Genomic DNA, 13,908 nt, shown 5'->3' with positions numbered 1-13,908 from the left:
CATTTGAGCTGTACTATAGCTTGTTCAGAAGCTCATCACCGTGACACCGTCTAGCCACGTGTTTGACAGGAAGCGTGCAGCCGGCAGCTAGAGCTTGTTCAGCAGCCGTCAAACCTCGCCGACGACGAACATCTACCGTGTAATGGAGTTTCTTCTCTGGTATTAATGCCGTTGCGACCATGCATGGATTAAACATGTATCATTTCGTTCTTCTAGAAAATTTGAGGCATATGATTTTCTTTTCTTTTCTTTCTTTCCCTTCGTGCATATATGTTGGATCGGATATGCATGCATATGCATGTAGGTGCAGGAAGCTGTTGAAGGTAGAGGATCCGAGGCAGACAGAGTGGGTTCAAGGTATAAGCAATAACTCCCCAGCAGTGGGGGGGCATTGAATGTGAAATAGTGGCCAGAGAACAAGGCGTTGTGGTGTGATGCGCGCAACAGTGATGTGGTTGGCCTCGCTGGCTGGCTGGCTTCGCACGGAAGCACGACGACGACGACGCAACTATGCGAGGAGGAAGAGGCCGGGGGGCAGACTGGATGCATTTAATTGCGGACACATGGAAAAGAGGCGCTGTCCCGTTGATCGGTCCCTGGCTTCCTCGCTCGATCGGTCCCATCCCCCACCTCCAACCTAGAGGACAGGGCGCCGCTAGAGATCTTGCTCTCGAGTCGCAGTCCAGCCACGTTCTTCACCATCTCAGGAGAGGGCCCAGCAGCAGCGAGCGAGGTGCATTATATTGCTAGCTAGTACGAAGCGGTTGCTTATGTAGGCATGTGAGTTGAATCAATCTGCATATATATGCATGGCTGCTTTGTTCGATCATTGGGTTATTTCGAGTGGGTAGGATATGTCCTTCCTCCGGTTCCAGATGCGAGTACAGAGTATTAAAAAGGCCAAAAGGCATGGCGATTTATTAATTAAGTGTGCTAAAAATAAATTGGTGCCGAGACATAAAATTACAAGAACCAAATTATTACAAGGTTCGAGCAAAGGTTTTGGCTTCGCATCTAGGAAAAAACATTTAAACGAAGCATAGCGAGGTAGGCGTAATTTGCGGGTCAGGGATGAGAGACGATGGACGTATCAAAACATGCTGGATAACATAAAGGTTTATCCGCTTATGGGTAAAACCCCTGGTTGCAGGTCACCCAAGAATAAAGCTAGCTGTAGCCGCCCCCATCGCAGTCACGGTAGTCGCCCTTCTTCCACAAAGATTCCGTTTGCAGTAGTGTTTCACTAGCACCGGAAGTCTCTGGTCGTACGAGTACACTGCAGAGTAACAGATACGTTTTTATTTACAAAAGTATGAGATTGTGCCTATTTCATTGATGAAAAAGGAGGGTACAACCAGCTAGCCGGAAAACAATACAATTGATTACTCACGAGCTAATAAACGCGTGCTAGATCCTTTGCCCTGCAGCTATCTAGGCGCCAGTTTCATCTTTGATTTTTGCCATTAGGGCCGATGATGCCAATTCCTCATGACTGAAAACTCGTATGTTTCTTTTCTTCCAAATTTCCTAGATGATGAGGGTCATAATCGTCTTGAATCTTCTTCTTTTGTCTTGAAAAAATCAACTGCTAGGTGTAGCTTATCAGCCCCCGAGCCTTAAAATGATTAGATAATCAATCCGAAGGTCTTTGATCTTCACGCAAGTCATCATCCGAGTTGTATTGCGGTGTCCAGCCCCCGAGCTTATGCACCAGGTGAGTCGTAGAAGCCATGTTGAGTAATTATTTGGCACTTAGCTCCCAAGCTTGGAAGCTAGCTGAGCCATTAGAGATATTCCGAGTAGTAATTGGCGCTTAGCCCCCGAGCCTGGGAGCTAGCAGAGTCATTGGAGGTACGCTGAGCGTCCTGGAGAGTCGTCGCCGAAGCTTGACTTGAAAGAAAGGATGCATATTATGTAGCCTATTTATAAAATTTTGAAGATACTAATAAAATTTTGTTCAGTGATGAATATAAATGTTGTGTGTCATGCTCTTGTTTTGGCTATATGTCTCCTGAGTAGTTAGCATATTACGTTTAGTCTCTCAGTCACTGTTTATCCATTGCCACTGCGTGTGAGATCTTTGTCTCGTGTACGCGTACTGGCACTGCTATTACGGAGATTTTTGTCTCGCGTCCTAGCATTTAGGCACGACAAAAGATCCGAGCCTTTCACGAATTAAGACGTGTTCTGCTCGAGGAGACTAGTAGCCGCTAAGAGAAGATATTAAAATAAGTAGTCGGCATTGCGACAAAAAAACTGCCCGATCGTGCGTAAAGTAGTCGTTGAGACATTTCTACCTTTTGGCGAAGAGAGCGCATGTTGCCGCGCATAGGATTTGCGCTTCACTAGGGTGTAGCCGTTGTGAGCCTCCAGTACTCAGTGCACCAAACTTCGTGGCAGAGCCTCCTAGTTCGGTGTACCAAGCCTGTGGTGGAGCTTCCGGAACTCAGTGCATCAAACCCGTGGCGATAGCCTCCGTAATTCGGTGTACCAAGCCCATGGCTGTCGGTCAACATGCCCCAAGAGTAGTCGGCAAAGTTTAGCTCTGAAGGGTAATTTTCATTGGGAGGCGTACACAAATAAGTAGTCGGCGCATTCACCAACCATGCTGAAAACAAGCCAGAGAAAAATAATTATTAAAAAAGTGACTTAGCTTGATTTGTGGACGATTGTCGATGAAGCGGTGACGGTTGTTGATGAAGCTGACTAGTTGGAGTTGATTCTGACTAGTTATCGACGGTATGAGGTCCGCCCTCGACTAGTTTTCTAGTCGAGACGAGCAGTTGAAGTAGTCGTTAGCGAGTCGGTGTAGACGTCCTGTTCTTGCAGAAGTAGTCGAGTACATCGTCGAAGATTTGTTGGTGTTGCCACGCAAGCTGAAGTCCTTCTTGTAGCTTTTTTGGTGTGCGCATAGCTGAATACATCATTGATTTCCAGCGCCAAAGGGAACAACGATGGTTGTTTCTTTATTTTGATGCTTAGCGTGCTTTTCCATCTCCGATCAACAAAGCTAGCCTCCGCTTCGAACTTGACTAAGCAAACCGATTTCCTGTAGGATTCCATCTTGACGTCGTCCAATTCTATTCCATCTCGATCTTGATGCTTGGAGACGATCAGCGGCAAGTGAATTGCTCCACTCTGTACTCCATTTCGAATTCCAATTCGGCGAGAACAAACGCTAGCTCGGAATTAGCCTATCCGACGACTTTGCCTTGGACTCCGACGCAATTGCACACCGAGTCGCCGATTGGATGGGAGAACAACGTTCTTGTCTTGTAGAGTAGATTGATCATGATGAGGTCCTTCAAACTCGTCCAATGATATCGACGATCACTCCTACCTGGCGTGCCAGATGTCGTTGTTTTATACCTGGCAACCTACCGAGAGGTATCCCGAGGTAGTAGATTCGTTGGTGGGGGATTGTCGAACTTGGAACTTGATGGTAAGAGTAAGGATACAAGACATGAATTTATATAGGTTCGGGCTGCCAGTGTAGAGTAATACCCTACGTCCTCTATTGTGGTTCTATGTGGTCTTCGCCTACCGATTTAATGATATCTGCCCTCCTTTATATACTCCAGGGGGCGGGATTACTAGTCGGTTACAAGGAGGAGTCCTAGTAGGATTACATGGTATGAGTCGTAGTAGGATTACACAGGAATCCTAGTAGGAGTCCGTCTTCTTCCTTCCTTACGGGTACTGGGGATCTATCCCCGACACAATATCCTTTGGCCTGCGACCTTGTAGCCAACCCGAGTGCCAAAAACTTGTTTTCTGCCCGTTCCCCAGCAAACAGATACTATACTACGTGCAGACTGAACTCACTAGAGCTAGCGCTCTTCTTTCCTTCCTCGGAAGGTGAAGAAGCGTCAAACTGAGAGACCAAGTTGAGAAGTACCTTGGTCTATTTGTGATGAGTGATTGACTGGATGATTTGAGGCTTTACCGGTTGAGTCACTATTCCATATGTGCTTGATTATGCTAACGGCTAACCGGAGGTGTTGTTTTGAGTGCATTGTGTTGTTGTGTGTGTAAACATATCTTTTGTGTTGTGTCTCATGGCTTGTGATGTACAGGTGTTGGATGTGACATGACGGTCGACGAAATGAGGTGAAAGTTAAGCGAAAGGTTCATGCCGATGTACTAGGGTTGTGAAGGGTGGACACGAGTAGGCTTGGACCAAGGGACCCAAGGAGTTCGAGCAGAGTCATGATCGATCCACATGGTGCACGGAAGAGAAAGAGTACACGGACGTGATGGAGATGGCGTCAATCGAGTCAAGCGGAACGGAGTCGAGTAGGCGGCCTAGGAGCAGGAGCGAAAGACTTGGAGGTGTCGAAGGCTTGGTGGAGGCCGGACACGCATCGACATCGGTGAGTCACGCCTTGCGGGGTGTGCAAGAGGATTTGTCCGGTTTGGCATCAAAAGCGGGGGTGAGTCACGCCTTGCGGGGTATGCAAGAGGGTTTGACCGGTTTGGACTCTAAACTGGGGGGGCAAGTCTGGTGCGGCCAGACAGCGTCAAGTCGAAGGACTCGTGGCACCTTCACGAAGCTGGCGTCGAGACGAAACGAAGTCGTGAAGGCGCCGAGTTCGTTCGATGTACCAACAAAAAGTTGGATAGTTTTACCCCTACGGGGTATTTGTGTTATATGATTAATGTAAGGTCTTCATATGTATGAGAGTGGGCTCTTGGGGCAGCTGCACATCTCAGTGATTGTTTGGTGTTGAGCTTCTCATTTTGTTGATGAGAGCCTTTGGTAGGTGAGAGGGGGAGAGATGAGAGATATTTAATTTGATCTTTTTGCTATTTTAGCTTTAATTGTGTTAAGAGTGGCTTGTAACCGCATACGGTGGAGTGATCCAAAAATCAAATTCGTGCTCACTTGTTCCATTCTATCCAGATGTGAGATTTCTCTTTTTCGTGTTTTTCGGAGTATTTTTTGGGAATTTTTCGTCCTTCACGTTTGGCTGCAAATCCTGTGAGATTTGTTTGGGGCTTTTGTTGCTAGGATTCTTGTGAGCAACTTTTGTGTGATCCTCGCCCAAATCGTTCACGGATTCGGTTTGAATTCGAAGTTTTCCCCAGACCCGTGTTCTTGGTAGGGCGTTCGATGTTCTCCGAAATTCACGATGGATACTTGAGCTTTTCGTGACCTTCCTCATGGATCTGTTAGCCCTTGAGGTGGTGCTTATATGGCTCAACTTTCATTTGATTCCGTGGAGCATTGAAGGAGTTCTTTTGATTTGAAGTTGGGCGTGTTTCCTGTGCTGTTCTTCTGTTCTTCCGTTTCTCTCTGTCTCGGGCAGCAGGGCGTCGGGCGAGGCAGGCGACGCACAGCGGGCAGCACGCGCGCGGCGCTCCAGCGCTCGGCTTCACAGGCCGGTACTCGCGGACCAGGCGAGGCAGCAGCCTGGCTGTGCAGGGAGTGGAGCTGGTCGAGCAGCTGGCTCCGGCTCCCGCAGCAAGCGCACGCGAGCAGTGCGTGCTTGCGCCGGCGCTTGCGGGTCCTAGCGGCCCAGGCGGGTGGCGCTCACCAGGCCAGCCCAGCGCGGCTCCAGGTGGCCCAGCCAGGCACCGCAGGTCAGTGGCAGCAGCTGGCCAGTGCTCGTCGGCTCACAGCACCTGCCGGCCCAGCGCACAGGAACAGCAGCACTACAGCGATCGAGCTTGTCACTCTCAGGTGAGCAGCGTCAGCAGCATTTCAGTAAGAAAAGCTCTGGTTTTTGTTTTGGTTTGCAGGTCATTAAGTGCAGTTCGAGAGCACCAGCTTAATGGAAATTCGATCTGTCACTTTCGTTGAATAGTGATCTAATCATTGGCTTTATAATTTTGCATGCTTTAGCTCATTGCCTGATCGGTGTGAAGTAATTAAGTGTACATCCTTTTCTCTGCATGTCAAGTGAACTGAGTACATGAACACTTGTTTAGCTATTTTGCTTGTATGCAGTTAGATCAATTTATTTAAGTGCTTTATCGTTCTGTCAAGCAATCATTTCGAGCATGCTTAGAGTGGTTGTACTTAATCTCGTGTGCAAGTTTTTCAGCGTGTCGCCTTGCTTTGCTTCCGCTACGCTTTAAGCTTTCCTAATCGTTTTTAGGTGAACTTGTCACGATTGACTTGTGTCATCTTGGCGATTAGAAGCAAGATAGTGGCAATCGGGATATAGACCTTGTTCTCGGAGAGAATTTTTAAAAGCTCCCATTCACCCCCCTCTAGTCATCCATCCCGGTTGTTCACAAACACGGCCGGCCAAAAAACTGCCAGCGCAGGGGAAGCGGGGCATGGTCGTTCGCAACATCTCATTCAACACCTCGAGCTCCCTGCTGGCAGCTTATTGCTGGTAGCTTTGGGCCTGTTCGCTTCAGCTTATAAGCCGGCTGAAAAGCTGAAACGGCTGATTTGTTATGAGAGAAAACACTGTTTGGTGGCTGATAAGCCGACTGAATAAGCTGAAGCGAACAGGCCGTTTGTATAGTACGCGATCGATCAGGTTCTTCAATAGGATGCAAAAAACGGGCAGTCAGTCAGCAGCCAGGAAGAAAATTAAAGAGTTACGCGTGCCGCCGCGCCACAATCCAAACACAAGTACTCTACTACGCAGCAACGACGGGCGAGACAGGTTCTTGGACACGGACTGCGGGCACCACAACTGCGTTGTTCCTATCCGGATTCAGGCCGCCGGCCATGCGACCCCATAACGTACGCCATCCGCGGCCGCACGGCACGCTACGCTCTATTCGTGCTGCGCTGCTAGCTCCTCGCAGCCTCTGCTACTCCTCCGCTAGCAGTACCCATCGTCGTCGTCAGGCATCAATGCATGTTCCCGTCTCTCCCGGGGCCTTTCCTCGTCTCCATCCGTCGTGTCCCTCTCCCTTCCTATTTCCGTTCGAATACAACGCGCGACACGATCGACGAGTAGTGTAGAGTAGGTGCGTGCGTGACGCGCCATCAATACGAGTCTCCATCGATGGATGGAGGAGCGCCCGAGCGAGCACGCCGGCCGCCGACGCCCGGCGGCGAGGATAAGCGGATCGCAGGTCGCGTACCTACTGCCTACAGCTTCTTCCGTGCATGCGCGCCATGCATGGCCGCCGGCCGGTCCCACACGCGCGTCATCGATAGATGATGCATGGGCCGTTGGGCGATGCACAGTACGTATAGCCGTCGGCAGACAAAAGGAACAAAACCACGTACGCTTGTGTGGGCGTAGCTGTATGTAGCTCTGCTCTGCTCGCCGCCGGTAGATGGATGGCCCCCACGCACGCATCGATTGACAATTATGCTATGGACGCCTTCCTTGTCCCGTACGTCTGAGGCGAATGGGCCAACCGGGGAGCCCCGCCGGGTCCCTCAACAGGACCCGGCCCTCAAGCTCTCTGCTACAGCACTGCTTAAGCTGCTGTAGCAGTGGCTACTGGCTACCGCATTTGATGTCGGTCCGTGCGTGCGTGCGCTAGACGAAATGTACACGTGAGTCTAATTACAAAATGAGTAAATAAACTAAGGGTCAATTTGCAATAGTGCTGCACGAAGGTTATATAGCTGTAAGCGCCAAATATACACGTAAGCTGCTTACACGGTGTTTTTGTACCCACATGTCATCCTGGTGCGGTACAAGTACAACAGAGTGCTTCCACGGTTCCACCGCTGCGCCCGCTGTGCAGGGACGACGGAAATGGAAAGCACCGCACCGCAGCGCGGCGCCGGCGTATTAATTAACTCCGTTCGCGGGAATCGGCGGTGGCGCGGCTGTGCCTGTGCGAGCGGATGGCACGAGACAGAAGCATCGGCATGGTCCGGCTCTGCCGCCAGTGGGTGTGGCCACCGCGCCTTCCGTCTTCGTGATGATGAGCGCTCCATCGAGCTGGTCAGGGAAACTGTTCGGTACAGGAAATGGAAAATCCCATGTAGCATCCGACCTCATCGCGGTCGCAGATGAGCCCAGTTGTGGGGTACTAGGGTAGACGGCAGCCGGGGCAGTACACGTTCCCGGTTCCAGCATGAAAATTGAGAAACTCCAGCAATAATGGAGGCCAAACACAAGCCAATGTGATGCTACAAAATCCGGGGAACAAAGTTTACTTTCCTCAGCGTGACAAAACCTCTCATAGAAACCTCATAATGGGTGGGGCTTAATGATTAAGAGCAACTCCAAAAGAATCTATATCCTACATCTAATACCTTGTTTAGGAGAAAAAAGGAAAAAGAACTCCAACAGCTCCCCCAAAACTTCCCCAAGCTATTCGCGACACCAAAACAGAGCCCGTCACCACGCATATTTTGCGTGTCGTCCTTCCTCCCCAAATCGCCCCCTTCCCGCGCACGTTGTGCTGGAGCCTGCGCGAGGTGGCCGCTGCCGCCGCAGGTTGCGCGAGGAGGTGGCCGCTACCGTGGCCGTGCTGCCCCGACCCCGGCTGGAGCTCCGTGCAGCGGCCGCCGATCCCTGCCGTCGTCGCCCCGCCCATGGGGCCTGGCCACTGGGCCCCTGCGCTTTTCGGCATGCCGCTGTCCCGCGTCCTCGGGCTGCCGTGCAGCTGCCCTACTTCCCTGTGTCGCCACCGGGGTGTGCCGTTGCCTCGCGCCTCAGAGCCGCCACCGTGGGCGCCTGTGCCCCGCGTCCTTGGCCGCCGGCGTGTCGAACGGAGATGGACGCAACGGGTGGTGGCGGAAGGGAGGATGGGGAGCTCACCGGCGAGCGCCATACACAGACGATGAGCATGGCCGGTGAGAGGTAAAACGGGTACGCGAGCTCGAGGGGTGCTATGGCTATGAGGAATCGAGATGGGACCTCACCACGGTGGCGAATTTCGCTGGCAACGGTGGGGAGCTCGGAGGTGGTGGCGCCGGCTATGGTGGAGGGGGGATCAGGGTTACTAGAACTCGGTGGGAGAAGGCCGGAACGTGGTGGATGGTGCTGGCAAGTGGAGCTCAGTTGGTCTAGCAATGGAGGGGAGGGAGTGTGGAGGAGGAAGAAAAGGGGTTGGTCTAGCTAGGGGCGCGGAGCGGGGTGAGGCGCGGTGCGGCAGGCGATGCGGATGCTGGTTGGCGCGCATGGGGCGAGGCTGCATGCCGGCGGCGACGTGGTGCGTGTGCTCTGGCGCTGGTCGGCCACGACAGTTGTTCATCTAAATTTTGGTTCTTCTTTGGCTGGAGGGAGAAGAAGAAAGAATGAGATGTGGAGAGAGTAGGGAGGTTTCGGGCTGGGTCCAATTACGATGATGTGGCCTGTTTTGAAATATTGGGTCTGGTTATTAGCGATCTGCTGTGGTTTGATATATTTTTTTAAATTTTTTTTTGGAAGAGTCCCTAATATATAGTTTTGAAGAAGAATTTTTTAGAAACTCTTGGAGTTACTCTAAGTACTTGGCTACTATGATGAAATCATGAAACCGTATGGGCCCTTTCAGCGGAGTACGTCAGTTGGGCCTTAGCTTTTGGGCCATGGATTCTTGGGCCTTTTCTTCAGGTTTCTTCATCCCGAATTCCTTAGGTTCTTGCTATGCAGATTGACAGAAGCATTCGGGATTTTAATATCCAGCTCAGCCGGCTAGCATGTGTTTGACGTGCGGAGTGGATAAGATTAGTCTGATGATGCCCACTGCTATGCAGGATAAGCTTCGTGCCATTTATGGCATTGGTAGGCTGACACGGAAAGGTTCCGATTTTTATGTGAACGGGGAAGCTTTTCAATTGAAAAGGTGTCTTTCGATCATCCTGCAATCTCCTACCCATCTTTAAGATTTTTATTTAGAGAGGCAGAGATAGGGAGAGCGCAATCAACAGAGAGCAATCATTAGGTTCGACAGCTCACCTCAATCATTCGTATGTCCTGTGTGGTTCCAGTTATTCTCAGATGTTCCTTTTTTTGGACAAATATTCTCCAGATGGTTTATAGAAGAAAAAAAAATGCAGTCTTCATAGACCAAGTTCACAAAATCCCATTGAGTTGGAATTACAAAAGGATGCTATATGATACAAATTCCATAGATGCATTAATGCATATCATTCACTAAGTACAAATATCTACCCTAACTCTTTTTTGTTTTGAAAAAAGAGACAAATAATATATATCAGTTCCTAATAACTCATAGATGAACAATGAATACGATCCCGTATCCTTCATGGGGTAATGGCCGTAAACGAACTGTACAGCTTAGACATACTACTATGACTAGACTGTCCGCGTTTTGAAAACCTCCAGTCTACGATTGAAATGTTCCAAAACATCCGACTGTATCCTGTGCAAGTTCCTACAACTTCTAAGCCATGCCAAAAACCAGAGAGCCTGCATCACACCAAGAAAAACAAAGGAGTGAGTTCATAATCTGTTACACCGCTCGGTCTGAAATCATTATCATGTAGGGCGAGAGTTCGGTTGATTACCCAATGTTGGGAGAAGGATCGTCAGAGCTGCGATGCCGACGATTTTCAGCGGCATTCCGGTGACCACCATGTCCTTGATGGTAATGTACCCGGTGCCGAAGCCGACGACGTTCCCGGGGGATCCGGTGGGCAGCAGGTACGACAGCTGCGCGCCGATCGCGCCGGGGACCATGAGCAGCAGCGGGTGCACGCCGATGGACTTGCCCAGCTCGGCCAGCAGCGGCAGCACGAGCGTCGTGGTGGCGTCGTCCGAGGTGAACTCCGTGATGACGCCGCTGAAGACGCAGGCCACGGGCGCGATGGCCAGCGCCGGCGCTCCGCGGAGAAAGCCGAGCCCCTCGGAGAGGATGTCGGTCAAGCCGCTCGACTTGAACCCGTCGGCGATGGCGAAGCCCGCGCCGAGGAGCAGGATGATGTGCCACTGCAGCTTCCGGCACTTGCCCCAGTCCATTAGCTTCTCGACGTCGTTCTTGCCGCTCGGGATGATGAACAGTAGCGTAGCCATCATGATCTGCACACATGCATTATTTTGCAAGTTGCCATCTGGTGAAGGTCTGAAAAAATAATCTGGATTTTTTAACTAGAAAAAGTCCAAATTACTCCCTTCCAGTCTATATAACCCCTAAACTATGTTTTGGTTCAATTTACCCTCTAAACTATACTATTTGGTTCAACTTACCCATAATACAATTTGTCATTTTTGTTTCTCCATACACAAGTTGAATTTTAATTTGAGACTTTGCAGGGTGGTAGTGAACGTCATAATCTATATTAAAAAAATATTTTTTGAATTTTTTATCATTAGTTTTTATATAATTTTGTATCTCAACGTTAAATTTTATTATTAAATATCCTACCCTATCAAAATAGTGATGAAAAATTTATGATATATTTTTTAACATGCCTTATGTTGTCTGCTATCATCTTGCAAAATTTAAACTTAAAAATTGACTTGTGCATGGAGAAATAAAAAAGATTAATTGTGTTAAGGGGTAAATTAAACCAAATGGCATAGTTTAGGGTGTAAACTAAAGCAAGAAATATTTTAGGGGTTATCCAAATTTTGATTATACTTTAGGGGAGTAATTTGGAATTTTCTTTATTTTTCCACTTACGGTGACGGTTCCATCCCCAACTTTGCCATCGAATAGGACTGCCCACCCAGGGATGTCGTCTGTCAGACTCCTGGTCATCCATAGAACAATGAGACCCTGCAAGAATCAGCCATTGATCCTTTGAATTCTCTTGTAGAAACCAATATTAGAGTTTACAGGTTCAGATAGAAATTGACCAGAACAAGAATTGGGACAGAAATATTAACGCACGGCTTACCCCAAAGACGGCCAAAACCATCTTCTCTGCAAATGCCATCGGACCTGTCACAAATCAAGATGGAGACCCCGTCAGAAAATCCGATGGCAATAATCAGTACTACAATAAGGCTTCAGTAACTGTCAAAGAAATAACCAAAACTAAAACGTGTCTATATTTCAGAATATTCCAGGCTGCGCATTCGGCATTGGTCAGATCATTAATGAACATGCTTGCCATTCCTCTCGACAGTCAACGGAAGCAAGGAGGCAGAACCTACCCAGCAAGCCGAGCTCCCTTCTGAGGTGGCTCCTGTCGAGGTATGCGGAGAGCGCCCTCCCGGTGTTCTTGGAGCAGTACATCAGGCAGAGCGTGGCCCAGAGCGCCACGAACAGGACCAGTGAAATGGGGAGCCCGAAGGACATCCAGGAGCTGAAGGTGATGGGGCGCTGCTCCGGGAAGTAGGTGGACCACATCCCCACCAGGATGATGTTCACGCCCGTGCCCGTCAGCGTGGCGATCCCGCCGATCGCCGAGGCGTACACGACGCCGAGCACCACCGCCTTGGAAAACCGCTGGACCTCGCGTGCATCCGAGCCTCCCTCCAGTTCGTCGCGGGGGAGCCGCTGCAGGATCCCCGTGGCCACCGGCATCATCATCACGGTGCATGCCGTGTTGTGGATCCACATGCTGATGAACATGGTGGTGCCGCAGATGCCCAGCAGCAGCAGGTGCGGCTTCACCGGGTCCCCGCAGAACAGCGCCGTGATCTGCGCGTCGGAACGAGCGACATCACAATTCACAACAGAGTTAGTTCTTTTTTTCTTGGTCCGGATGCAGAGTTGCAGACATGCTCTCAGTCGTTTAATCGGCAAAGGCGAGAGCGCGCGGGCGTACGTTGAGGGCGAGGCGTCGGTGGATGCTGTAGTGCTCGATGGCGAGCGCGAGGATGAAGCTGCCGAGGACGAGGGAGATGACGTCGTCCATGTAGGCCTTGGCGACGGCGTCGGAGGAGGAGATGCCGAACGCCGGGAACAGGAACAGCGGCGCCATGGACGCGACGGCGAGCGGCACGGCGTCCGTGATCCACCACAGGAACACCCAGGCCAGCACGCCGAGCATGTTGCGCGCCGCGGGGTGCCCGCCGAGGTCCCCGAGAGCACAGATGAGCGCGCACGCCGCCGGCCCCGACGCCACGGCCAGGTACTTGTTGGCGAGCATCGCCCTGAGACCCGCGCAGGACCGTCCCCTCGTGGGCCTGTCGTCGTGCACCGGCAGCAGCGCCCTCGTGACGTCCTCGGACGAGCTCTCCCAGCAGGCGCGCCGCGGATCCATGGTCCAAGGAATCGGCAGCTGACAAAACCGTGCGTGTGCTTGTTGATGAAGTGTGGCGTCCGAAAAGCTTGCCTGGTTTTATAGGCTGGGGAACACAAAAGAAACATAAAAACTGTTGGGGCTGCGAGAGATCATCATCTGGCCATTTGCACGTAGGCGAAATGGTCACAATCTTTACCCCCCCCCCCCAAAAAAGAACAATGATTTGAGTCGTTGGGTGACAGGGTGAGGGAGAAGGTCCAAGAAGAAGAAGGTGCTCCACGTTGAGCCACGTCAGGTAACGCTTACAATACTAACCGCACTGCACTTTCCTCTGGCTCCCACGCTGTGCCACCAACCTGGTGATTAATAATGTGGCGCCGACTTGGCGTCCAGATAAGCACGGCCCCACTTGGACACCGGATAAGAGTGAGTAATACTGCTGCCGTCGACGCCGACGTGTACCGCTGGCCTGCGCGCCTCAGCCCTTGAGGGGCGGAAGAGCTGACCGCGTTTGGTCATTGGTGGCGCACGGGGCGACCTGCGCGCGCACGGCCGGAAGCGCGGTCATGTCGACATTCCCCGGACCTTTCCACGCAATCCTGCAGATATCTCCACCCACGCCACGATATTTGGGACGTCGAGCTTTCAAGGGCCCGCCCGGGACGGCGACCGGCGGCCGCGGCCGATGCCAATCTGCATCGGGCGGGCGATAGGCTGACCAGGCGGGAGGATTGGTACAGCCTCAACGAGTCAACGCAAAGGCTTTTTCTCTGACCTACCGATGTGGCAACTCGTAACGTTCCTTGTTTGAATGAATCCGTCGTGCCCTGCCCCGGGACGCTATGTATGATTATAATCTCGGTCTGTGGGTTTCTTCTCGGTATGTGCACGCG

The 13,908-nt window shown here is 51.2% G+C and overlaps 1 protein-coding gene across 1 annotated transcript; it reads right to left on the bottom strand.

Annotated features, from left to right (window-relative positions):
• Positions 1-9,902: 9,902 nt before the first annotated feature.
• On the bottom strand, positions 9,903-13,333 carry LOC101769835 (tonoplast dicarboxylate transporter). Its single transcript, XM_012844195.3, has 6 exons — positions 12,596-13,333; positions 11,979-12,468; positions 11,720-11,763; positions 11,503-11,598; positions 10,388-10,898; positions 9,903-10,289 (listed from the first exon to the last, which is right to left on the bottom strand). The coding sequence occupies exons 1-6, from the start codon at positions 13,031-13,033 to the stop codon at positions 10,264-10,266; spliced, it is 1,605 nt and encodes a 534-aa protein (XP_012699649.1). The 5' UTR covers positions 13,034-13,333; the 3' UTR covers positions 9,903-10,263.
• Between the last annotated feature and the right edge of the window lie 575 nt (positions 13,334-13,908).

The sequence above is a fragment of the Setaria italica genome, chromosome II, assembly GCF_000263155.2.
Source record: "Setaria italica strain Yugu1 chromosome II, Setaria_italica_v2.0, whole genome shotgun sequence".
Taxonomy (NCBI): domain Eukaryota; kingdom Viridiplantae; phylum Streptophyta; class Magnoliopsida; order Poales; family Poaceae; genus Setaria; species Setaria italica.
The sequence above is the reverse complement of the archived record's forward strand: the minus strand, read 5'-3'. Positions and strand labels throughout refer to the sequence as shown.